Consider the following 26,430-nt stretch of genomic DNA (forward strand, 5'->3'; position numbering starts at 1 on the left):
ATTGGACATAAATTTTTTAAAAATATTTGTGGTTTTGTGCTTTGAAGGATACTATCAAGAAAGTGAAAAGATAACCACAAAATGAGAGGAAATATCTTCAAATTATCTATCTAGTAAGGATTGAATATCCAGGATATATAAAGAACCTTTACAACTCGATAACAACAGTAACACAAAGACAACCCAATTTATAAATAGACAGAAGTTAGAAACGGATATTTTTCCAAAGAAGTATACAAATGAGCAACAAGCACATGGAAAGATGCTCAGTATCATTAGTCATTGCATGCATTGTGCTAAGTCACTATGTCATGTCCAAAGTGTGCACAGTCATGTGCACTCTTTGCAACTTTATGGACTGTAGCAACTAGCCTCCTCTGTGCATAGGATTCTCCAGGCAAGAATACTAGAGTGGGTTGGCATGCTGTCCTGTAGGAAATTTTCCTGACCCAGGGATCGAACCCTAGTCTCATGTCTCCTGCATTGGCAAGAGGATACTTTCCCGCTAGTGCCACCTGGGAAGCCCTCCTTAGTCTTTGATAGTGGTTTAATTGCTAAGTTATGTCCGACTTTTTCAAACCCATGGACTGTAGCCTGCCAGGCTCCTCTGTCCATGGAATTCTCCAGGCAAGAATAGTGGAGTGGGTTGCCATTTCCTTCTCCAGGGGATCTTCCCGACCCAGGGATTGAACCCAGGTCTCCTGCATTGCAGGCAGATTCTTTACCAACTGAGCTACAAGGGAAGCTCCCTTAGTCATTCAGTTCAGTTCAGTTGCTCAGTCGTGTCTGACTCTTTGCCACCCCATGAATTGCAGCACGCCAGGCCTCTCTGTCCGTCACCAACTCCTGGAGTTCACTCAGACTCAGGTCCATCGAGTCAGTGATGCCATCCAGCCATCTCATCCTCCATCGTCCCCTTCTCCTCCTGCCTCCAATCCCTCCCAGCATCAGAGTCTTTTCCAATGAGTCAACTCTTCACATGAGGTGGCCAAAATACTGGAGTTTCAGCTTTAGCATCATTCCTTCCAAAGAAATCCCAGGGCTGATCTTCAGAATGGACTGTTTGGATCTCCTTGCAGTCCAAGGGACTCTCAAGAGTCTTCTCCAACACCACAGTTCAAAAGCATCAATTCTTTGGCACTCAGCTTTCTTCACAGTCCAACTCTCACATCCATACATGACCACAGGAAAAACCATAGCCTTGACTGGACGAACCTTTGTTGGCAAAGTAATGTCTCTGCTTTTCGATATGCTAACCTTAGTCATTAGGGGAACACAAATCAAAACTGCAATAAGATACTTTCAGCCCACTGCTGCTGCTGCTAAGTCACTTCAGTCGTGTCTGACTCTGTGCGACCCCATAGACGGCAGCCCACCAGGCTCCACCGTCCCTGGGATTCTCCAGGCAAGAACACTGGAGTGGGTTGCCATTTCCTTCTCCAACGCATGAAAGTGAAAAGTGAAAGCGAAGTCGCTCAGTCGTGTCAGACTCTTCGCGACCCCGTGGACCACAGCCTACCAGGCTCCTCCATCCATGGGATTCTCCAGGCAAGAGTACTGGAGTGGGGTGCCATTGCCTTCTCCTTTTCAGCCCACTAAGTGACCATTAAAAATTAAAAGACAGTAACAAGTTTTGATGACCATGTGGAGAAATTAGAATCCTCATACATTGTTGATAAGAATGTAAAAGATTTGTAGCTGCTTTGGAAAACAGTTGACAATTCCTCGAAAAGTTGAACAGAATTGCTATTAGACCCAGCAACTCCATTCCTAGGTATATACCCAAGAGAAATGAAAACACATGTCCACACAAAACTTGTACATGACTATTCATAGTAGCATTATTCTTAATAGCCAAAAAGTGTAAATAAATCATATGTCCATCAACTGATGAATGGACAAATAAAATGTGCTGTATTCATGCAAGGAATTTTATTTGGCTATAAGAAGGGCAGTAAAGAATATGCCTGCAATGTGGGAGACCCAGGTTCAATCCCTGGGTGGGGAAGATCCCCTGGAGAGGGGAATGGCTACCCATGCCAGTATTCTTGCCTGGAGAATCCTCCGGACAGAGGAGATGGCAGGCTACAGTCCATAGGGTCACGTAGGGTCGGACATGACTGAAACGACTAAGCAAGCGTGTGCATGTTTACCTGTTAATCCCAAATTCCTAATTTATCCTTCCCCCCTCCCCCTGAGGTAGGATTTCTACTCCTAAGAATCCGTGCCACACTTGTCAGCAAAAATGATTGTGCACAATATTTAATGAGCATTGTATATAGTGATTAAAAAAAATGGAAGATGATGTCTGTTGATTAAAGAAGGTGAAATAGATGAAGATGCAGCCAAGAAGCACTGCCATCAAAAGGATAATGCAGAGTATACTCACTAATAGTGAATGAGAGAAGCAAATGCAAAGTACAGTGTTTACTTTGATATAATTTGTGGGAAACTGTTGGGGAGGGTGGCAAAGGAGAAAGTTCGGTGGTAGGAGTTCTGGGTGGTAGGAGTCCAGGGGATTTTTTGTTGTTGTTGTTGTTAACTAATTTTTATTGAAGTATAGTTGCTTTACAGGACTTCAGCAGTAAAGAATCTGCCTGCAATGCAGGAGATGCAGGTTTGATCCCTGGGTCGGAAAGATCCCCTGGAGGAAGGCATGGCAACTCACTTCAATATTCTTGCCTGGAGAATCCCATGGATAGAGAAGCCTGGAGGGCTACATACAGTCCATAAGGTTGAAAAGGGTTGGGCAACACTGAAGCGACTGAGCACACACACATGCAGAGTTACTTTACAATGTTGTGTTAGTTTCTGCTATACAGAATCAGCTATACACATACAAATGCCGCCTCTTTTTTTTAGATTTCCTTCCTGCTCAGTTCACCAGAGCATTGAGTTGAGTTCCCCATGCTGTGTGGTAGGTTCTCATTAGTTATCCATTTTATGCATCAGTTCAGTTCTGTTGCTTAGTCATGTCCGACTCTTTGCGACCCCATGAATCGCAGCACACCAGGCCTCCCTGTCCATCACCAACTCCTGGAGTTCACTCAGACTCACGTCCATCGAGTCAGTGATGCCATCCAGCCATTTCATCCTCTGTTGTCCCCTTCTCTTCCTGCCCCCAATCCCTCCCAGCATCAGAGTCTTTTCCAATGAGTCAACTCTTCACATGAGGTGGCCAAAGTACTGGAATTTCAGCCTTAGCATCATTCCTTCCGAAGAAATCCCAGGGCTGATCTTCAGAATGGACTAGTTGAATCTCCTTGCAGTCCAAGGGACTCTCAAGAGTCTTCTCCAACAACACATTTCAAAAGCATCAATTCTTTGGCTCTCAGCTTTCTTCACAGTCCAACTCTCACATCCATACATGACCACTGGAAAAACCATAGCCTTGACTAGACGGACCTTTGTTGGCAAGGTAATGTCTCTGCTTTTCAATATGCTATCTAGGTTGGCCATAATGTTTTTTCCAAGGAGTAAGTGTCTTTTAATTTCATGGCTGCAGTCACCATGTGTAGTGATTTTAGAGCCCAGAAAAATAAAGTCTGACACTGTTTCCACTGTTTACCCATCTATTCCCATGAAGTGATGCATAGTGGTGTATATATGTCAATCCCAATCTCCCAATTCATCCCACCTCTCCTTTACCCTTTGATATCCGTATGTTTGTTCTCTATGTCTGTATCTTTATTTCTGCTTTGCAAATTAAGTTCATCTGTGTCGTTTTTCTAGATTCTACACATACAGGTGATATTATACAATATTTGTTTTTCTCTTTCTGACTTACTTCACTCAGTGTGACAGTCTCTCAATCTGCCCACATCTCTGCAAATGGAACAGTTTCATTGTTTCTAATGTGTATATGTACTGCATCGTCTTTATCCATTCCTCTGTTGATGAACATTTAGGCTGCTTTCACATCCTGGCTATCATAAATAGTGCCGCAGTGAACTTTGAAGTACATGTATCTTTTTGACTTACAGATTTTTCTCTAGGTTTATGTCCATAAGTGGGTTTTCTAGGTCATATGGTAGTTCTGTTTTCCCTGGAGCTCGTGTAGGCAGTGCCCTGCCACCCGTAGGCACACAGAGAAAGAAGCTCCTGTGGCAGACCCCCCTGTCTCTGTGCACACCCTCCAACAATGGTCCCTTGCCTCTCTAGTGAGAGGCTTCTTCCCAGACTCCCTCATTTGTGGTGCTCTACAACCTAGCCCCCTCTAGCGGTCTTCACACAGTGAACCCCAGTCCTCCCCCTGGCATTTGACCTTCGAAGTTGAGCCTCAGTACTCAGCCCCAACCCACTCCATTGGCTGAGTGGACAAGCCTCTCAGGCTGGGAAGTGTGGGTCAGCACCCACGCTCTGTGCAGGTCTCTCTGCTTTGCCCTCAGCACGCTTGTTGCTGTGCTCTCCTCCAAGGCTCCAAAGCTCTCTCTGTCACCACGGTGAGGGGACTTCCCAGTGTGTGGAAACCTTTTCCTCCTTCACATCTCCCTCCCAAAGGTGCAGATCCCATCCCAATTTCTTTCTCTGTCTTTTTTTTTTTTTTTTGTCTTTGTCTTACCCAGTTACTTGGAGATTTTCTTGCTCTTTTGGAGTCTGAGGACTTCTGCCGGTGTTCAGCAGATGTTCTGTGAGAGTCGTTACACACGTAGATATTTTTTGATGTATCTGTAAGGGAGAAGGGGAGCTCCGTATCATACACCTCTGCTATTTTGATCTGATCTCTGAATGTTATGTATTTTAAAATAGTAATTTTCCAAATAAAATTTATTTGCAAAATACTCAAAATTATTCTGAAAATATTTAATTAAAATAAAATTGTAATTTTGATGGGATGAACTTTTAATTTACAAAAACTGTGAAAGTCCTAAAAATATAGGTAAATATATACATAATTTTGTCACTGGACAAAGCCTTTTAAAGCAAGAGCAAATATTATGAACTAATACACTTTTTTAATGACACAGTAAGAAAGAAGTTAACATATTTTTCAAAAATATTAAATTTGAAAGAAAAAATGACCAATTTGAGAGGATATTTGCACTATGGTAGAGCAGTGATTCAAAACTCATTACTTGAAGAGCTTGTGGCAATAAATGGCTTTCTCTTCAGTGGAAGACTGAGATGTGATGGTTAATTTCCTGTGTCAACTTAACTGGGCTAAAGGATGTCCAGATATTTGTAAACCATTATTTCTGTAATAAGAGGAAATATTGCTCTAAAATAAATTCTCTGAGGACTTCACTGGCAGTCCATTGGTTAGGATTCTGGGCTTCCACTGCTAGAGGCACGGGTTTGATCCCTGGTGGGTGAACTGAGATCCTGTATGCTGCATGGTATGGTTAAGAAAAAAAAATTGCCTGTTATTCTATACTGATTCCTGAATACGTGGATGAAATACTATGCTAGTAGATTTGAAACCATAGGATGATATGGTTATTCTCTAGGTTAATACAAACGTCCAAACTAAAACAATCTAGTAATGATTTTTTTCTCTTTCAAAGTAGACCAGTTACTAGGGAGGAAATAGAGAAAGATCTCAATAGAACTACATTGAGGACTCCTCTGTCCCAATGCCTTTTGGCGTCCAGATCAGATTAGATCAGTCGCTCAGTCGTGTCCGACTCTTTGCGACCCCATGAATCGCAGCACGCCAGGCCTCCCTGTCCATCACCAACTCCCGGAGTTCACTCAGACTCAGGTCCATTGAGTCAGCGATGCCATCCAGCCATCTCATCCTCTGTCGTCCCCTTCTCCTCCTGCCCCCAATCCCTCCCAGCATCAGAGTCTTTTCCAATGAGTCAACTCTTCGCATCAGGTGGCCAAAGTACTGGAGTTTCAGCTTTAGCATCATTCCTTCCAAAGAAATCCCAGGGCTGATCTCCTTCAGAATGGACTGGTTGGATCTCCTTGCAGTCCAAGGGACTCTCAAGAGTCTTCTCCAACGCCACAGTTCAAAAGCATCAATTCTTCGGCACTCAGCCTTCTTCACAGTCCAACTCTCACATCCATACATGACCACAGGAAAAACCATAGCCTTGACTGGATGAACCTTTGTTGGCAAAGTAATGTCTCTGCTTTTGAATATGCTATCTAGGTTGGTCATAACTTTCCTTCCAAGGAGTAAGCGTCTTTTAATTTCATGGCTGCAGTCACCATGTGTAGTGATTTTGGAGCCCAGAAAAATAAAGTTTGACACTGTTTCCACTGTTTCCCCATCTATTTCCCATGAAGTGGTGGGACCGGATGCCATGATCTTCGTTTTCTGAATGTTGAGCTTTAAGCCAACTTTTTCACTCTCCACTTTCACTTTCATCAAGAGGCTTTTGAGTTCCTCTTCACTTTCTGCCAGAAGGGGGGTGTCATCTGCATATCTGAGGTGATTGATATTTCTCCCAGCAATCTTGATTCCAGTTTGTGTTTCTTCCAGTCCAGCGTTTCTCATGATGTACTCTGCATAGAAGTTAAATAAACAAGGTGACAATATACAGCCTTGACAAACTCCTTTTCCTATTTGGAACCAGTCTGTTGTTCCATGTCCAGTTCTAACTGTTGCTTCCTGACCTGCATACAAATTTCTCAAGAGGCAGATCAGGTGGTCTGTTATTCCCATCTCTTTCAGAATTTTCCACAGTTTATTGTGATCCACACAGTCAAAGGTTTTGGCATAGTCAATAAAGCAGAAATAGATGTTTTTCTGGAACTCTCTTGCTTTTTCCATGATCCAGCGGATGTTGGCAATTTGATCTCTGGTTCCTCTGCCTTTTCTAAAACCAGCTTGAACATCAGGAAGTTCACGGTTCACATATTGCTGAAGCCTGGCTTGGAGAATTTTGAGCATTGGCGTCCAGAGACAACTATATTTCACTGTTTTTGTTTTCTCTTTTTCCATTGTTTAAATTCATGTTCAAACAGTAGGCTCTCCAATGTATGTATTTTAGACAATCACCTGCCAATGGTTGAATCTGAGCATTTAACTTTCTTACACCATCCCATTCCGTCTCGTTTTTCAGCCATTCACCCCTCAGATATCTTAGTTTTGGGCCAAATTAACATGGAGTGCTTAACTTTAACTACATAATGTTCATTTTTATTGCTGCTTTTTCTTTGCACTAGTAATCATGCTCTTTTAATATTTTCTTACTTCCTTATGTACCTTTACCTTACTTTTACAAAATTCTCCCACAGAATTGTAAGACTCCTTTGTATACTGTTTTTCATATACGTGCTATGCTAAGTCACTTCAGTCATGTCTAACTCTTTGCGACCCCATGGACTGTAGCCTGCCAGGCTCCTCTGTCCATGGGGATTGTCCAGGCAAGAGTACTGGAGTGGGTTGCCATTCAGTTCTCCAAGGAATCTGCCCGACCCAGGGATAGAACCCTCGTCTCTTATGTTTCCTGCACTGGGAGGTGGGTTCTTTACCACTAGTGCCAATACCTGGGGAGCCCATATACTTATTCATAATGTGTAACTGTTTCATTCTACTTTTTTCTCCTTTAAAAAACTTTCCTTTCTGAACTGCTTCAGCCTACTGCCCCAAACTGCGCTGGTTGCACCTTGGACCTGCTGTGTCTCTCCTCTGTTAGGTATTCTGTTTCCATGACCCTATGCCACTGTCTATATACCCTTTCTTTGGTGAGATACATCTTCAAGTAGCTTCCTGAGAAAGGGTGCATGGGAAATACAATTTTTGAATCTTATGTATTGATCAGAGTTCTTTTTCTGAGGCTGTAACATACTCTAATCAGTTTACTCAAAATGCAATTTATTATTTGTTATTTATTGCCCATAAATCAATATAGGCCTGTACATCCAACATCATTCCTTTTAAGAGAAATAAACAATTAGAAGTTCTGCTCAAAGTTATGCTAAACTGAGCTCAAATGTTTTCTTCGACCAGAACTGGTCATAGGCTTTAGGCACTCTCAAGCACACTGCAGAGTACTCCTAGATCGATGAATATGTTGTTGTTGTTCAGTCACCTAGTCTTGTCTGACTCTTCACAACCCCATACTCTGCAGCATGCCAGGCCTCCCTGAATATCTTAGTCTGAGAAAAATATGTCTAGATTAACAACTGCAACATTAGGATAAGTTGAGAAGGCCATAGTACAAAAGTGAAGATGTGTCAGGAATATGAAGCATTTATTTATTAATCCTTTTTGCCTGCAGGAGCTGCGTTAGCCCTGAAAGCCCCACCTCTGTGTCTAGGTGGGTCGAATAGCCCAATGTACAATGAATGACATGGTGACTGGATGTCCCATGCTTAGGCATCAGTAACAAACCAAGAGTTTCTTGAAAGGAGAATAGCAATTTGTCAAAGAAAGCATGGGTTTGATTTACACTATCAGAACTCCACAGACTCCATCTATCCCTCCCCTCTGGCACTGCTTGGATACCATTCGAGGTCCTGGGCCACAGAAGTCAGTGAAAAGAGCAGGTTCTCCTGCTCTGGCTGCCGCTGAAAGGAGTCAGGTTTGTGGATTGCTCAGTAAGGGATCAGAGGTGGGGTCCCAAATATGGGTAAGTGTTCCCTCCAAAATGTCAAGGGTCCATCATGCACTGTGCCTCTTAGTTTTAATGAGTGAAAAGGACAGCAATCTCTTTCACTCTGGAGGACATATCCAGAAATCCCCTGTGCCATGACACCCCCAGAAGCATCACTGAAATAACACACCACTGCATTTCCCACTCTCTGGCACACCTGTACTTTACCAGGGAATCTAGAACACTTTGTACTCCCCAATTTCTGATATCAGCAGTGTGTATCATCAGCATGATATCATCTTCCTGCAGTGCAGGAGACATAGGATACCTGGGTTTGATTTCTGGGTGGAGACGATCCCCGGGAGGAGGAAAATGGCAAACCACTCCAGTATTTCTCTTGAAAAAGCCCATGGACAGAGGAGCCTGGTGGGCTACAGTCCAGTCACAAAGAGTCGGACACAGCTGAGCGACTACACATGAGCGTGTATCATTTTTATTATGATCACAAATTTTGTGGATCATAAATACAGACAGGGCATAATGGGGACAGTTTATCTCTGCCCTGTGATGTTTGAGGTTCTAGTGAAATACTTGAAGCCTGGAGGCAAGAACCATCTGAAGGCTCATTCACTCCCGTATCAGAGAGTTGAGTTGAGTTGGCTGTTGAGTGGGGGGCCTTGGTTCCTCTCCACACAGGCCTCTCCGTGTGGTCTCTCTGCATGGACTACTCTGGGCTTTCTCACAGCATAGTGTCCGAACTCCAAGGGCAAGCATTCCCAAGAGAGAGATGCAGACAGAAACTATGTCCTCTTTTTCTGATTTAGCTTTGGAAATCACACAGCATCACTTCCTCTGTAATCACAGACTCATCCATATTCTAGGGAAGGGAAACCCACAACACTGAGTAAAGGAGAGTCAATGTCACATTGTAAAAGCATGTAAAATAGGATAGATATTGGTGGAGCCATCTATGGAAAAATACATTCTGCCACAAATAGGAAGCATCAATTTTTCATCACCACTATCTATCAATTCTGGTTCTAGGGGACTTACCACAGACAGGGCTTGTTGTTTTCATTCATGCAGAAATGATGGTTGTTAATATTTTATTTTATACACACACACACACATATATAATGAATCCCAGGTGGCTCAGTAGTAAAGTATCCACCTGCCAGTGTAGGAGATGCAGGAGATGTGTGGGTTTGATCCCTGGGTTGGTAAGTTCCCCTGGAGGAGGAAATGGCAACTCATTCCAGGATTCTTGCCTGGAGATTCCCATGGACAGAGGAGCCTGGCGGGTGGTAGTCTGTGAGATCACAAAGAGTTGGACATGACTGAGTGACCAAGCACACACACATACACACACATTATGAGGCATTTTTGAAGGCGTGCAAGAGCATTTAAGACATTTTATTTCATTTAAGTGTTCTATATGGTCATAAGAGGATTGGCCATCTCAAGAATTTTAAATTATCATCATAAGCCATTGAACACATCTTCACATATACTGCCATACTTATTATAAATAATTATTGTTGAGCATCTTCCAGATTAAAACTTCTTGTTTTGGTCTGACTTCTATTGAGATTCAACCTATATTTTTTGGCAAAGACACTGCATTTTTATTTCCTGACTTTCCAGCTGAATGAACTATTTTCTCTTGAAAGTGGAATGTTGTTCCAAACTTTTTTCAGTTTTCATAATGTCACCAACTTTAGCAGTCTATTTGAATCCAGAAGTTAAATAAATAATGTTAAATTACAAAAATGCAGATGTGGTCTCAAAACGTAATAATACAGTCCAACTAAAGGAGAGTTGGGGGCGGGTGGGAATACTCTGTGGTGGGTGGTGAGCTGTTTTTCTTCGTGGGTAGTGAGTGGTTCAGATAATTGGGGCATTTTCCAATGTCTTCTCCCATGTCCCTCACCTTCAAGCACATTAGATGATTCAGTCTTTCTGGAACATCCATCACATTCCATCTTCTTGGAATGTCCCCTTCCCAACCCATTCTCTGAAAAACAAACTTCCATTCAACCTTAAAGACACAATCATGGTTTCTCTTTTGTGAAGCCTTCTATTTCCCCTCAAAGCCAAAATTTTAACTTCTTCTTTCGTAACTACAAAGCACTCTAACATATGCTACTGTTACTGCACTACATGTTCCTGGGAAGGGAGGAAGAAGAGGGCTAGGGGGTAACATCTAAGCTTTGTATCCTGTACTGCGCAATCAAGAATGGTTTAGTGCATAAATGATCAATTCCCCAAACCTGTCATTCCAAGGAAGAAAGAAAGCTGTTAAAAATGCAGGTTCCTAGTGCCTCTGAGTGAGACTTTCAGAAGGGTGGATCTTTTGACAGTCTAGGGGTCTGTGGGACCATCCTTTGACGAACCCTATTCTAGGCTGGGCACCTCTCTGTACCTGTCCAGCTTGCTCTCTCTGAAGAGCTCATTTTAGCACCCCTTTGTTCTTAGCCCTACTTTTCACATTTTCTAAGCCATTTATTTGGCCTTCGGATTCTTCTATAAGATTATTTCCATTTAGCTTTGAGATGTGGGTGTGCATACTGGAACCACTTGCCCTAGAATTTAGCTTAGCTGACATATAATTCTGTATGTGTTTGCTCAGTTAACCTACATTCCTCAGGAATATGTGTTTGCATTCAGTGCACACGTTTGCAAACAATTAATGAAGTCATGAGGCATGTGAAATATTGTAGGGTTTATAAATGACTCAGTTAAACTTTTTATTCTACAGTTTTTTTTTTTCCTTTCTTTTTGGCTGTACAGGATCTCAGTTCCCTGACCAGGAACTCAACCAGGGCCATGGCAGTGAAAGCACCGAATTCTAACCACTAGACCACCAAGGAATTCCCCCACTTTGTTTTAAGTGCTTTTCTGATTGTATGTTTATATTTTCAGAAATGTCATTAAAATTATACACCAGAGCTGACACAGAGAGGTCTTACGGGATTTCAGAAAATAGGAAAGTATGGTATAAAATATAATTAAATCTATGTTCCAGTAGATAATGTTTTAAGAATTCATTTTACAACCAAATTTACTTTGGAAATTATTTAATCTACTAAACCTATTCCAATATTACGTCTTTCAATAATTACCTCCCTAACCAAGTCAAGTCAAGAAAGAAACTGGAACCAAAAAAATGTCTTCATTTCTCTTTCTTAAGGAATGCCTAACATAGAACCCAGCCCCCAGCGTTTAGTTAACTAGATGGTGTGTTTTGTGCAGTGGTTTTTTAAAGTTACTCAGTAAAGGAAGAAAGTGAATTTTGCCTACTCTGCCCACATGATTGAAACGCAATCCTCAAGACACATCACAAAGAACCCACTCAAGAAGTGTTCTATTAAAATACAAATTCATTGTGGTAGGCTGAAAAAGAATGCTGTTATGAATCTTGATAAGCCCTAAAATAAGATAATGTAAAGTAAGTGATAATGCATACATAATCAGATATTTCACTTCAAGTGATGATAGTTTCTTCCCTTTATAAACTCTCTGAAAGTTTTTACATTAATACACTCAGAATAGCCCATTCAGTTCCATCAATTTCCTTCATGAATGCAAAACTCAAATTTCTTTTCTAAAAGATAGGCATTAAACAAATATATTTTATCATGTACCTCTTTTTCTCCTGACTTTTTAAAGAGAGTGATTTCATGCAATTTTAGGCAGCAAATGACACAGCCTCTAGTGAAGGTTATTTGGGCGATAATGGTATTAGAAGTTGGGAAAGGCAGCCTTTGCAAATGAAAAACAAGAAAAGGTCAGAACAGCACAAAGAAGTTTCTCCAAGGGAAGGCTCATTGTCCTCCATGACCGAAGACGTTGTGTCTATAAATTCACCTAAGTGAAATTACATCTGTGGCACCAAAAACCAACCCTGAAGCCAAATTGAGAAGGAGGGAACAAGCAAAGACTTACAATACATTTCTCTGAGAATGTACCGGGAAACCAAAGGGCTGCAACCGACAGCTTCAGCCCGCCAATCCACAGGAGGACTTCACAAAGTCCATTCCCAAGAAAACATTACACTAGTTCTCCAAGAGAGCGGTGTGGAAGTCAGGCCACTTCCCTGACCACCAAATCAGGGGGCTCCAAAAAGGGAAAACTGGGAAGCCCTAAAGCGAGGCACTGTGGTTGAGAATTCTCTGCAGGGAATTCCTCAGCTGCTGCTGCTGCTAAGTCGCTTCAGTCGTGTCCAACTCTGTGCGACCCCATGGACTACAGCCTACCAGGCTCTTCCATCCATGGAATTCTCCAGGCAAGAGTACTGGAGTGGGTTGCCATTGCCTTCTCCGGAATTCCTCAGCAGTCCAGTGGTTAAGACTCTGCGCTCTCACTGCTGAGGGTCCCAGTTCAATCCTTGGTCAGAGAACTAAGACCCCACAGGCAGCAAAAAAAAAAAAAAAAAAAATTAAACTAAAAATAATAAAATGACTCAAGAAGCTCAGGAAAAAAAGAATTCTCTGCGGTTTGAATCCCAGCTGTTCCATTTGCCTTTGTAATCTAAGAAAAGATTAAAAAAAAAATTTTTTTTTTTTGGCTGTGCTGGGTCTTTGTTGCTGCTCAGGCTTTTCCCTAGTTGTGACAAATGGGTGTTACTCTTTAGTTGCAGTGAGCAGATTTCTCATTTCAGTGGCTTCTCTTGCTGTGGAGCACAGGCTCTAGGTGTATGGGCTCAGTAGTTGCTGCTCCTGGGCTCTGAGCACAGCCTCAGTAGTTGCGGCACACGGGTTTAGCTGCTCCATGGCACGTAGGACCAGGGATCGAACGCGTGTCTCCTGCATTGGCAGGCGGATTCTTCACTGCTGAGCTACCAGGGAAGCCCTAAGGAAGGTTTTCTGAAACCCCTCTGTCCCTTAGTTTCCTCATCTGTAAAATGAGGGTGATTATAATAATTGCTCATTTGAATTGAATGAGATTTGGATTAATGAAATGTTTGACATATAGTCAATAAGTGTTAACCATGCTGATGATAGTGATAATGGTGATAAGACACACATTGTTTGTGCCCCTCCTCCAAAGGAGAGAGATTTATGAGGGAGCTATTTGGTGCCAGGAAAACCTTGAACAACTTGAACAACCCAGAAAAGAAAATCTCTATGACTGATTTTTGAATTTTTTTTTCTGGAACACTGCTTTGAATTTTCACTTATACCTTATTTTAAAATTCTTATAATCTACACCGATCCACTAAATTGAGAAAGAATCTAGAGCAAATCTGAGTTAGGCTTCATAGAAATTTTAAAGACCAATTAAATGGACAATCAAGGTATAAAAAAATAGATAATAATGATTTTTAAGGGCCTTAAAGTTTAGCCTTTTAACAATTTTCCCAATTTTCCTTTCAAGGACATGTGCACTTTAGAAGCTGCTGGAGTATTGTAAACTCATTATTTAATCTGTGATACTCTTTGGAAAGAATGCAGTCCTTGGAAAAAAATACTTAAATTTTGATCACAGGTTATTTTCCCCAATGTGAGAGAGTACTTTGCTTCCAAAAATCCATCTGTACTAGCTCAAAGTCTCCTAGAGGCAATAAACATTCCTTTTATCCCACATAAAATCACAACATACCTAATATAAAACTTTACACCCTCCGTGAAACTTTTAGTCTGACTTTTTCAGAAATGTGTAGCTGTAATTCTCCTGGTCAGACTATAGAGCTGTCATTCAGTAGAGACACTTCTTTCCCCCTCCTCCCAAAACTGAATAGTAAAGTTTTCAAACTGAGATAATTACAGAATTTAAAAATCTGCTTTAATTACATTTGGTTGTTGGTTGTTATTCCTGAAAATGTTTAGCATACCTCTTGTTTTGAGTATCAGCTGTTTTGTTGCTAAATCATGTCCAACTCTTGCAACTCCATGGACTGTAGCCTACCAGGTTCCTCTGTCCATGGGATTTCCCAGGGAGGATTACTGGGGTGGGTTGCCATTTCCTTCTCCAGGGGCTCTTTCCAACCCAGGGATCGAAACTGCATCTCCTGCATTGGCAGGTGGATACTTTATTGCCGAGCCACTAGGGAAGTCCTGTGTTGAGGGGCTTGCAAAAAGACCTCTGATGAGTTTTTCGTTTCACACCTCATGGCTTCTACCTCCAGACCTAGAAATTTCTGCCCTCTACAAAGAGCACAGTCATTTGACACTACTCTCACTTTATAAACTAGTTGACCATGATACAGAAAATGAATTTTTAATAGAAGGAAAGGAAACATCTGTCACATTATAGGAAATAAGCAACAGGAAAATCAGAAGCCCTTTATAAACATTTTCCTAATGCAAAATACATGTCTCCAAGTAAAGACTAACCACACTTGTCCTCCTTGCTGGCTGGAATGGTGGTTTCATCAGGCTTCCTGGCCATCTCCCCAGTGGGCAGGATCTCTTCTGGAGAAAATACTCAACAGTGTTTGCAGTACTGCCTTCTGCTGGGTCCTTTCTTGCTGTATCTCCAAGAAGAGAATCATAGAGATATAGAGCTAGAATTTATTTTGGAGACTTAGCAGATTAGGGAAAATAAAATTTAGAAAAAAAGTAATTTACTTCAAGCCCAAACATGTAACAACTAATAAGACTGGAACCCTATCTAATGGTCTCCATTGCTTCTAAGCCCAACTGCTGCTTTGAAGAGCTCAGGATTCATAATTTCACAGAATTTTTTTAGCTATATATTATTGTTATTAGTAGAAGTGAAACTATATATGCAGAGGGTAAATATGCATTGAGACAATATTTGTATAACATGAGAATTTGTTACATATAATAGAAAAATATTTTACATTTAAATAAATAAAACTTTAAATTTTAATCTAAGAAATTTAAAAATATTTTAAAATTAATTTAAAATTTTTTTAAAATTAAAAATTTAGTTTTAAAAATTTTAAATAAAAATATTTAAAATTTAAATGAAATAAAATTTCACAATAAACTGTGGAAAATTCTGAAAGAGATGGGAGTACCAGACCACCTGACCTGCCTCTTGAGAAACCTATATGCAGGTCAGGAAGCAACAGTTAGACCTGGACATGGAACAACAGACTGGTTCCAAATAGGAAAAGGAGTATGTCAGGGCTATATATTGTCACCCTGCTTATTTAACTTCTACGCAGAGTACATCATGAGAAACACTGGGCTAGAAGAAGCACAAGCTGGAATCAAGATTGCCAGGAGAAATATCAATAACCTCAGATATGCAGATGACACCACCCTTATGGCAGAAAGTGAAGAGGAACTCAAAAGCCTTTTGATGAAAGTGAAAGTGGAGAGTGAAAAAGTTGGCTTACCCATCACTTCATGGCAAATAGATGGGGAAACAGTGGAAACAATGTCAGACTTTATTTTGGGGGGCTCCAAAATCACTACAGATGGTGACTGCAGCCATGAAATTAAAAAACACTTACTCCTTGGAAGGAAAGTTATGACCAACCTAGATAGCATATTGAAAAGCAGAGACATTACTTTGCCAACAAAGGTTCGTCTAGTCAAGGCTATGGTTTTCCCAGTGGTCATGTATGGATGTGAGAATTAGACTATAAAGAAAGATGAGTGCAGAAGAATTGATGCTTTTGAACTGTGGTGTTGGAGAAGACTCTTGAGAGTCCCTTGGACTGCAAGGAGATCTAACCGGTCCATCCTAAAGGAGATCAGCCCTGGGATTTCTTTGGAAGGAATGATGCTAAAGCTGAAACTCCAGTACTTTGGCCACCTCATGAGAAGAGTTGACTCATTGGAAAAGACTCTGATGCTGGGAGGGATTGGGGGCAGGAGGAAAGGGGGACGACAGAGGATGAGATGGCTGGATGGCATCACTGACTTGATGGACGTGAGTCTGAGTGAACTCCAAGAGTTAGTGATGGACAGGGAAGCCTGGCGTGCTGCTATTCATGGGGTCACAAAGAGTCGGACGTGACTGAGCAACTGAACTGAACTGAATACTTTAAAATATTTAACTGCTGTAAAAAAATATCTTCCTCTTCTTGAATAAAGATGTATCCACATGTGTTACTATTAATTTTACCAACATTTTTGAAATTTCCATGTTAACTAGCTGCAGTCCTAGGTTTAAAGATACAGAAGAGAAAATAATAACCCTTGTCCCAGCTTGCCAACAAATTGGAGAGGCTGACATGAAACAGACAAGTATGATACTGTGGATTCCACATGGCAGATTTGGGAACAAGAGCTTCTGTATGACTGCATCCCAGGCTTGAGTGAGAATGAGGACCGGGCAGGGACCAGATCATGGAGAGCTTTGTACATCATGCTAAAATGTTTGCTAAAATGTTTGTATTTTACCCAAAAATGACTAGAAGACATTGAGAAAGTAGATGCTCTAAAATCATGTGACTCAAATTATACTATAGAGCTAGTGGATTTTTTCTCTGCTCCTTAATACTGAACACCTTGATACAACATCTGAGAGTGGAATGTGATGAGTCACCAGACTCTATTTCCAGTTGTAGAACTGACGGAAATCTCAGTTTCCTCATCTGTAAGGTGGGGGTCATTATAGGATTGTTGTAAAAAGGATCGGAGGTAAGGCCATTAAACATTTATTACCATGTCTGGCATAGTAAGGGCTTCCCTTGTGGCTGATAAAGAATCCGCCTGCAATGCGGGAGACCTGGGTTTGATTCCTGGGTTGGGAAGATGCCCTGGAGAAGGGAAAGGCCACCCACTCCAGTATTCTGGCCTGGAGAATTCCATGGACTATATACAGTTGGACATGACTGAGGGACTTCCACTTAACTGGCATAGTAAACATTCAATAGCTGTAAACTGGCATCATCTTCACCATGATCATCATCATAAAAGACTGAAATGGAAAAAATGGATTAGAATGCTAAGGGTTAATTGTAACATCTAGGGTTAAGAGCAGTCTTCTAACTCTGCTGAATATATTGCTTCAAGTAATAAAGTCCCTTCATGGAGAACTACTTTGTCAGAGGCATGGCTAGAAAGGGACAACGGTTAGCAAAATGTGTTGATTATGTAATTGAGATGAACTTTCCCTTTGATTTTGCTGTTCAGGAACATGTAAGAAAAGAAAACGAGTTTCATCGGCTGAGATCAGTATCAGAGGAGAGCTGTGTGCTTGCTTTGTTAGTTAAAAGTAGAAGAGGAAAATGTCAAAGTCCGCTGGAGACTGGGGATAAAAATCAACTTTTGTGTTACCTCCCTTTGTTCATCAGCAGGCCCATATTATGCTTTCAACCCACTAGTAGATTGTAATTAATTGTTTATAAAGTATCTTTGCAGTGTAATGGCTGAAAGTTATTTTTGGCTGTATCTTTATTATTGGAATACTTCCTGTAATTGCGCCAAATTCAAAATTTGAAATATAGTTTAGCAATTCCAATTTGGTTAAATTGAAAATTGAGTAGGTCAAATTAGATTTACCATAAGCATAATGCCAACTATCTATTAAAAACGGCCTATATTTCAATATTCTATAGAATAATAGGTTTACTTTCTGTGTTCTGTTTTGTTAGTGCTCCTATATTCCTCCCTGTAAGAGAGAAAATCAGAAGAACTTGGAAAGTGTCATGAATTGGCAACAGTACTGGAAAGATGAGATTGGTTCCCAGCCATTTACTTGCTATTTTAATCAATTTCAAAGGTAAGCAAATATTTACATGTGCATATTAAAGTTGTTTGTAGCCTTGGTAGCTAATTATATTAATAAATCATAGATTGTGCTCACTTGACAAAATATACAATGTGGAGAGAGATAGTCTCGACTCTTCCTAGCATGTAGTTAGGGTAGCCCTTTCTTACTCTATAGGATGGGGGGCATGTGAAGAACCTGCTAGCCAAAAAAGGTGAGAACCTGTATCATGCATCATAGAGTTTACCCTCTGGATACACTAAGAAAATGCCTTTAGGTAGGAGGACTGTTTACTAGGAGTGTTCTCCCAAATCATTTGTAATTAATGATCACAAACTGAACAACGTTCAGATTTATCATCATTTTGGGCTGCATCAAATCTTATCTTTCTTTTTCCTTTCTATTCTGACCAGATATCTTCAAATGTTTCCATCATTAAAACTTTACTTGACCTAGAGAGAACTCAAGTTATAGCATACAGCAACAGTGCCTTGAACTAGACTATTCCAGTATCCACCCAGATTAATCATAGTAATCTGTTCATCAAATGTTGAGTATTCTCAGCTCTTTGCTGTCCCTCTCCATTTGGGTGTTCCACACTTAGGTCAGACTTTCTCTTCCTCCCATAATCCCTCTCTTAGTGAATGGCACTATAGCCTACTCATTTACTGAGTCTAGAAACTTTGAGTAATTCTTAACTCATTTTTCTCTTTTATGCTCTATAACCTATATTTATCATCCTGTTGATTTTATCCTGTATTAACTCTTCTGTGTCTTCCCTCTGCCACTGTTTTAGTTTAGATTCATGTTATTTCTCATGAATCTGAGAGCACAATAGTCTTCTAACTATTAACACAACAATAGTCTTCTAACTATTAACGCAACAATAGTCTTCTAACTAGCCCTTCTACTTCCACCCTTTGCCCCACTCCAGGACATTCTCCACACTGCTGCCAAGACTGTCTTTCTTAAACTTGGAAGCAAGAACAGGCAGGTAGGATCTACGTCTGAGGCAGGGATATGGCAGAGTCTCCTAATTCATGTAGAGGAAGGAGGTACAGAAAAGGGGCAATTTGTAGAACATCCAAAAGTGCCAGCTACAAGATGTACCTCTGTGTGCTGTCTAGAGCTCTTTCTCAATCCTCACTGTCGTAACTATACCAGAAGAACTTTAAAAAAAAAAATGCATCACAGATGAATTAACTTAGAATCTTTGATGGTTGAACCTAGGTATTAGCATTTAAAAAATCAATTCTAAGAATTCTAGTATATGGTCAGGATTGAGAGCCACTGCTCTATCCTCTCACCCATAACCCTCTACTGGAATTGTTTGTATGCCCATCTTCCCAACTAGATTGCCTACTGGTTAATGGTATGGACCATATCTTCTTTGGCTTTGTATCCCTAGTACTTAGCACAGTACTTAGCTCAGAGATTTACTTAGTACTTAGTACTTAGCTCAGTACTTACTTAGAGATTGGGGTTGGGGGGGGAGTAAGGAGAGTACTGAGTGAAAAACATAGTGTTTCTGAGTGGCTACCTTTGCCAATCATTGTGAATAACATTTTGGTTAGATCACTAAATTTCTTATAATAGTTCTAAATACTGGCCCCGCTTGACAGGTGGGAAAACTGAGTCTTAAAGATTCCAGCGGAAGTCTTGAAGTGAAAAAAACAGAATGCAGCTTGAAACCAGCTCATCTGATTCCCTGAGCTCCTTCTGTTAGCCCTCTTCTTATCCCAGTTTGAGAGTAGTGGCAGTGGCAGTAGCCCATGGAGGGGTACATCAGAAGAGACATTTAGAATCACAGTCAGCAGAACTTAGCAGCCATGTGAGTGATGCGGAAAAGGGAGGTATCACATTTGACTGAGTGTGAGAAGAGGATAGTCTAGCTCTGACTGTGCTGAATCTGAGAGTCTCAAAATATCCAAAAGAAAGAGGTAGAATTACAGACTTTCAGTTCAAGAGTAAGAAGTCCGGGTCAGTGTTATACGGATCTGGGAATCGTTGGCACCCAAGCCATGGTTGAAGCAAAGAGAAAGAATGCACACTGGGAAAGAATGCGTACTGGAGTGAGGAGAGAAATGTTGACAGAATCTTGGGATCCTCTGTGTTATTGGTATGAGGGGGAGGAGATGGAGAGAGAGTGGCCAGATGTTGAGAGGAAAGTGAAAAGATTTGGAAGGGCGAGTGTTTTAAGGGGAAAAGAATAATCAAGATGCACTGCTTAGAAGTCAACTGTGGCAGCTCCGAGTGTGTAAGTGATCTTTGTGAACACAGTTTAGGTACTGCCTCAAAGCAAAGGGGTTGAAATCACTTTGTCTTGGGCTGAGATGAGCCTGTGAAGGTTTTACCAAGTGCAGGCTACTTTTTCAAGAAGTTTGCCGTGACTGGAAAAAGAATTGGAGGGAGGAGATGAGTAATTGAGAGGGAAATAGGAATGGATACAGAGAAATGAGACGGAGTATGGACTAAAACTGCCAAGGGAGAAGGAAATATTGACTACACATAGTAAATAAGGAAAAAAGGGAACACTCCCTGAGGAAAACAGGGGAGAAATGAAATACAAAGGTGACGTGGGGATATGGTTTTCAGTGAGACGGGGAGCCCAGCCACAGGAAATAGGCACTAGCAGTCAAGACAGTTTGATACTGAACCCACCACGGTCTGCAACAGGTGACCCTTTAGGCTCCCACCCCCTGGACCCGGAGCTGGTTTCCGAATGTGCATGACCTTGAGCTTGCAGGAGGAAGCAGGCAGGCCCCTCCCACGGGCTGTGCTACCCAGCTGCTGGTCATCTTGGTAACTTGCCCTCATTCCCCACTCAGGTACCAAGTTTTCTAAAGGCTGCCTCCTCCAAATAGGGCTGCCTTCTGCTAGGGCACGAACTCCGAATATCCTCGGTACCAGATCAAACAGGACCATTCCCTGGCATGCTGAGAATTATCTGTAAAGAACTCACCCTGCATTATGCCGGGTTGGCCAAAAAGTTTTTGGGGTTTTTCTGTAACATCTAATGGAAAAACCTGAATGAACTTTTTGGCCAACACAGTATATCGATTATAGTATATCAACTTTAGTAGTGGTACATTTAAGTTCATCATTCCTTCTTTAGAACAGATACCCATTCCCCATCCATCATCTCACTGTCCCATTTTCAAACTTTTGGGGTATAGACAGAAGTAGGGATGGTCTCTCACAACTCAGAAGCACGCCATACATGATTTTAAGTGACTTCGAGAAAACAGAAGTTTGAAGTTTGGCTCTTTTATCATGACATTTGCAAGAGGAAACAAGAGTGCTGGTTGGAGGTGTGAAAAATGGCAGCTCCTTGGTGCCATCTACTCTTAGTACACTTTTTACTACTGCAAAATATGCAATAAAAATAGACTCACTGTAAAGACTCCCAGATGCTCTTGATAAGGTGAACTTTATATTTAAAGTAACCTTTAGATTTCACTCAAATGCAGGATTGGGGAGAAAAGTTACCAAGAAGTTTCCGTTTTCAAGAAAAGGATGTTATTTTAAAAATCTAAGACAAAGATGATTGGAGTCTTAGGTTTCCATTGTTGAAGGCTTATTTAGGTGAGTTACAGTCGGGAATGGAATCTGCAGTGGCCAGAGCAGCCATCAGGAGCCATGCCTGCCCTGGAAGGATGGTCCCCATGCAATCACCCCTTCCTTCTCTGCCACCCAAGAACCACAACATGGTGACTTCCTGCCCAGGGCTTGTGGAACCAGGCCCTGGCTGCCTCTCTTCAGGATCTTCCCATACAGCCTTCTGGCTCTATGACTCCTTCAACCTTGAAGCATCGAATCTCCATAATCTCCATAAAATTTTACACTCTTTGGTATAGGCAAGGTCACACTTACTTTCCCTATATATTTTTGTCTCTTTCTATGGGGTCGCACAGAGTCGGACACGACTGAAGCGACTTAGCAGTAGCAGCAGCAGCCTTTCCTTGGCTTATCTTTTCTCAGCAAAACCCCAGAAATGCCCACTTCTCTCTCTCTCTCTCTCTCTCTCAAAGTGTCTCAGTAATGTCCAGCTCTTTGCCACCCCATGGACTGTAGCCCACATGGCTCCATGCCCCCTTACCACAGTTTTTTTTTCTTTTTTTGGCTGTGCTGGGTCTTTGTTGCTGCGTGGACTTTTCTCTAGCTGTGGCAAGTGAGGGCTACTCTTTAGTTGCAGTGCACAGGCTTCTCATTGCAGCGGCTTCTCCTGTTGCAGAGCATGGGCTCTAAGAGCTCGGGCTTCAGTAGGTGTGGCGCCTGGGCTCTGGAGCACAGGCTCAGTAGTGTGGCACACAGGCTTAGTTGCTCCAAGGTGTGTGGGATCTTCCCGGACCAGGAATGGAATCCGTGTCTCCTGCATTGGCAGGTGGATTCTTTACCACTGAGCCACCAGGGAAGCCCACCAAGTTTGTTTTGAAATCTCCATTCAGTTGCTCGAAAACATCTCTGAGTCTCAGTCTTTCCATACAATTTTCCTCCCTCATCTTTGCCTTCCGCAGCTTCCCCTTGACGAGGACGTGTCCCTGGAAAATGGCTACTCATTCCTTAATTCCCTTTGGATCTAAGGACAAGGAAGAGTGATCTGTCCTTAGTTTTTGAACTTTTCCTCTTAAGGAAAGCATTGTATTTTTCTATACAGGTTTACTTTTTAATACTTAATTTCTTTGTCCTAAGTGGATATTAGTTCACAGAGGGCACAGAGCAGGCTTACACATGCATGTGTGTGCACCCCCACACCCACAGGTACACACACACACACACAGTTGTCAAATGAACAGATCCAGCCACTTCACCTGTGAAGCCTTGAATTCATTCCCTCAGTTGAGGCCCTCACTGTTTCTCATCTAGATTGTTGAAGTGCCTCGCAACTGGTCTTTCAGGCCTGGCCTTTCTTTCATCAATCATCTACACTAGGCTAAGTTTTGTTGTACTTCACTTAAGTCTTCTTTGATTTTATCACAGTCCTTGATTAAATTTTTCTGACTTCTTATTGTTCATTGGATGAAGGCTATGCCCTTCTGATTCCAGGTTCAACTTCTGCTGTTTACTCCCCTGTCTATAAGCTGGAAAAAGAAAAACAGACATGATCCATGCCTTCATGGAGCTTATACCCTATCATCACATTAGATAGATAATTACAAAGTGGAGTAAACACCATGAAGGAAAAGCTGGGGGTGCTGCTATGAGACATTATAACAAGGTGGGGAATTTCAAAGGCCTGTATGCATAAATTGTAATTAGGTGGAGACCAGAAGATGGTCAAGAGTTAGGTAGGCAAAAAACAAGGGGAACGGTATTTCAGAATGAGACACCACTATATGCAGAGGTTCTGAGGCAAGAAAGTTTGGTGAGTTTTAGGACCCAAAAGGCCCCCACGACAGAGAAGCTGTTAGGGAGAAGGAAAGTGGTGAGTGTTGATTCTGGAGAGAATAGGCAGGGTTTACATTTCTCTTAAACTTGGTGAGTAGCCAGTGATGGGGAGTGGTGACTTGACCTGATTTAAAGGTTTACACATTCATTCCACCTAGGCCAGTCCTCAGAGTATGCCCTGTTTCACACACACATTCATGCCTTTGCTGTCTCTCTCCCCTTCCTTCACCTTTTCCCTTTTGTAGGAATTAGCATGCTACAGTGGTAGGAAGGCTGAAACTAGCCACTTTCTAACATGTGGTGTGTTACTCTGACCTATGTGTGCCCCATTCCCTTTGTAGAAGGGAGAAATGATAAGGTTATTGTGAGGTTATCAGTGAGATGGTACATGCCTAACCCTGAGTAATTCCTATGAAAGTGTTTGCCATTATTATTTTTGTTACTATTAAGACTTGCCTCAAAGGCCACTGTGTAAACTTCTCTCACCTTTTCAGGTATAATCAGGCCCTCCCTCTTCTGAGTTCCTACAGGGGTGTGATTGCTTTTATCACACTGTTAGAGAGTTGGCTGAATATGTATCTTTCTCCTTGGATAGGTTATGACTTCCTTAATGCAGCAACCATGTGGCCTTAGGTGTCTGGTTTACATTTCTTCTCTACCGCTTAATAACTATGTGACCTAGGGTAAATTGTGGAACTTCTTGCTCTTGATTTTCTTATCTGTAAGATGAGACAAAGATAGACATGTTCTATCTTCAGGATTTTACTTTTTATTTGTTTATTTTGGTAATGATCATATCTGCACAAGAATTAGTACTTAGTATACGTATATGCTTTTCTTTCCTTGCCCAGTAAATTTCTAACATTAATGGTGGAAACAACTAATCAGAGCATAGCCTAATTATTCACTGATTAGATGCTGAGTGAGATCTTGAATGAATACATAACAGAAATTTGATTAATGAGCAAAGTGATGGAACATACAAAAATAACTCAAAGGAGAGAATTCTATTGTGAAATAAGATAAATATGTTGTACTTCTCATCCTGAACAGATATATCCTAATTTTTAAGTTCACCCAGAGTATGTTTGTCCTATGATATATATTTTCCAAATTAAATTTGTCCTTAGCATTTTAGACAAAGATGAACATAATGGTCTGAGCTAAAGTTGAATAGAAAGCTCTTTAGAGTACAGTATGAAAGTCATAGAAAAGGAATGCTCACTTACTTAGGGCTTAGTTTTCTTACCTACAAAATTTCATAGATTAAATGATCTCTAAGAGTCCTCTAAGTTCTCAAGTTTTATGATTTTGTAATTCCCTGATTCTGAAGGTGTGTACAATTGCAATGGCTTAAAATGATGGATCAAATCCTAATGGTGAAAGAGAAAGAAAATTATCAAAGAACCAAATGGTTAACAGTCTGGAGCCATTAAGTGGAGGAGCAAAGAGTCCTACCTCAATAGTAATTGAGTTTCATAATTATGACATTGAGTCATCAAAAAAGTTAAATTTGGTTCAATATACTCTATTTAATAGGTAAGGAAATGTGTAATGCATTTTTAGAAAGATGTTACCAATTATATTTTAATATTTGTATTGGTTTTTATTCAACTTAAAAGGTTAAACCTCAATTATTTGGAAGAATCACTTATGTGAATACCTACCTCCTTCCCTTGAAATAAACAATATTGTTTTAGGGAGTCCAAAATCTTCCTGCCACAAAATAGCTAATCACTCTTCTATCATGGTATTACCCTTGCCAGCATCCTGGATTTCATCCATTGAATTACCACCATTTTAGTCTTTTACTGTTTAAAAAAATTTTTTTCTTTATTGGCGGATAATTGGTTTACAATATTGTATTGGTTTCTATCATAGATGACAAACACGTGAAAAGATGCTCAACATTGCTCATTACTAGAGAAATGCAAATCAAAATTACAATAAGGTATTGTAATGCGTGAGTGACCTCACTCCGGTCAGAATGGCCATCATTTAAAAATCTATAAGCAATAAATATTGGAGAGTTTGTGGAGAAACAGAAACCCTCTTGCACTGTTGATGGGAATGTAAATTGATACAGCCACTATGGAGAACAGTATGGAGATTCCTTAAAAAACTAGGAATTAGAACTACCCCTGTGGCTCAGTGGTAAAGAATCTGCATGCCAATGTAGGAGACTTGCAGGAGATAAGGGTTCTATCCCTGGGTCAGGAAGATCCCCTGGAGGAGGAAATGCCAACCCACTCCAATATTCTTGCCTGGAAAATTCCATGGACTGAGGAATTCAGTGGGCTACAGTCCATGGGATCGAAAAGAGTTGGACACGACTGAGCACCTGAGCACACATACCCTATTACTCTTTTATTCAAGTATTTATTAATGACTAGCTTTACACCAGGTGATGGTAATCAAAGATAATAAGACAGTTTATGTCTTCAGGGAACTCACTGAGTACTATGAAAGACCAACATGTAAACAAACAATTGAAATGTAACATATTCAGTGCTAAGTGCCATCATTACACACACACACACTAGTATAGTGCTTGGACCTACTCGAATGGAGAAAAGGAGTAGAGAGAGAAAAGCCTTCATAAAGGAAAGTCTGAATTGTATTTTCTTAAAAAATGAGTATTTTCTGAATTGTATTTTCTTAAAAAATGAGTATTTTCTGAATTGTATTTTCTTAAAAAATGAGTAGGAATTTTCCAGATAAATGAAGGCTAAGGAAATCGGTCCTGAATATTCCTAAAGGAAATCAGTCCTGACTATTCACTGGAAGGACTGATGCTGAAGCTGAAACTAATACTTTGGCCACCTGATGTGAAGAACTGACTCATTTGAAAAGACCCTGATGCTGGGAAAGATTGAAGGTGGGAGAAGGGGATGACAGAGGATAAGATGATTGGATGGCA

At 41.0% G+C, this 26,430-nt stretch overlaps 1 protein-coding gene across 1 annotated transcript in view; it reads left to right on the forward strand.

Annotated features, from left to right (window-relative positions):
* The window catches only part of KCNMB4 (potassium calcium-activated channel subfamily M regulatory beta subunit 4), an 81,628-nt gene that overhangs the window by 17,522 nt on the left and 37,676 nt on the right, over positions 1–26,430 (forward strand). Inside the window, exon 2 of the mRNA XM_005887722.2 lies at positions 18,007–18,134. Within this exon, the coding sequence (XP_005887784.1) occupies positions 18,007–18,134 (128 nt within the window). The remainder of the gene's footprint in view (positions 1–18,006; positions 18,135–26,430) is intronic.

Source organism: Bos mutus, chromosome 5 (genome assembly GCF_027580195.1).
Source record: "Bos mutus isolate GX-2022 chromosome 5, NWIPB_WYAK_1.1, whole genome shotgun sequence".
In the NCBI taxonomy this organism is placed as follows: domain Eukaryota; kingdom Metazoa; phylum Chordata; class Mammalia; order Artiodactyla; family Bovidae; genus Bos; species Bos mutus.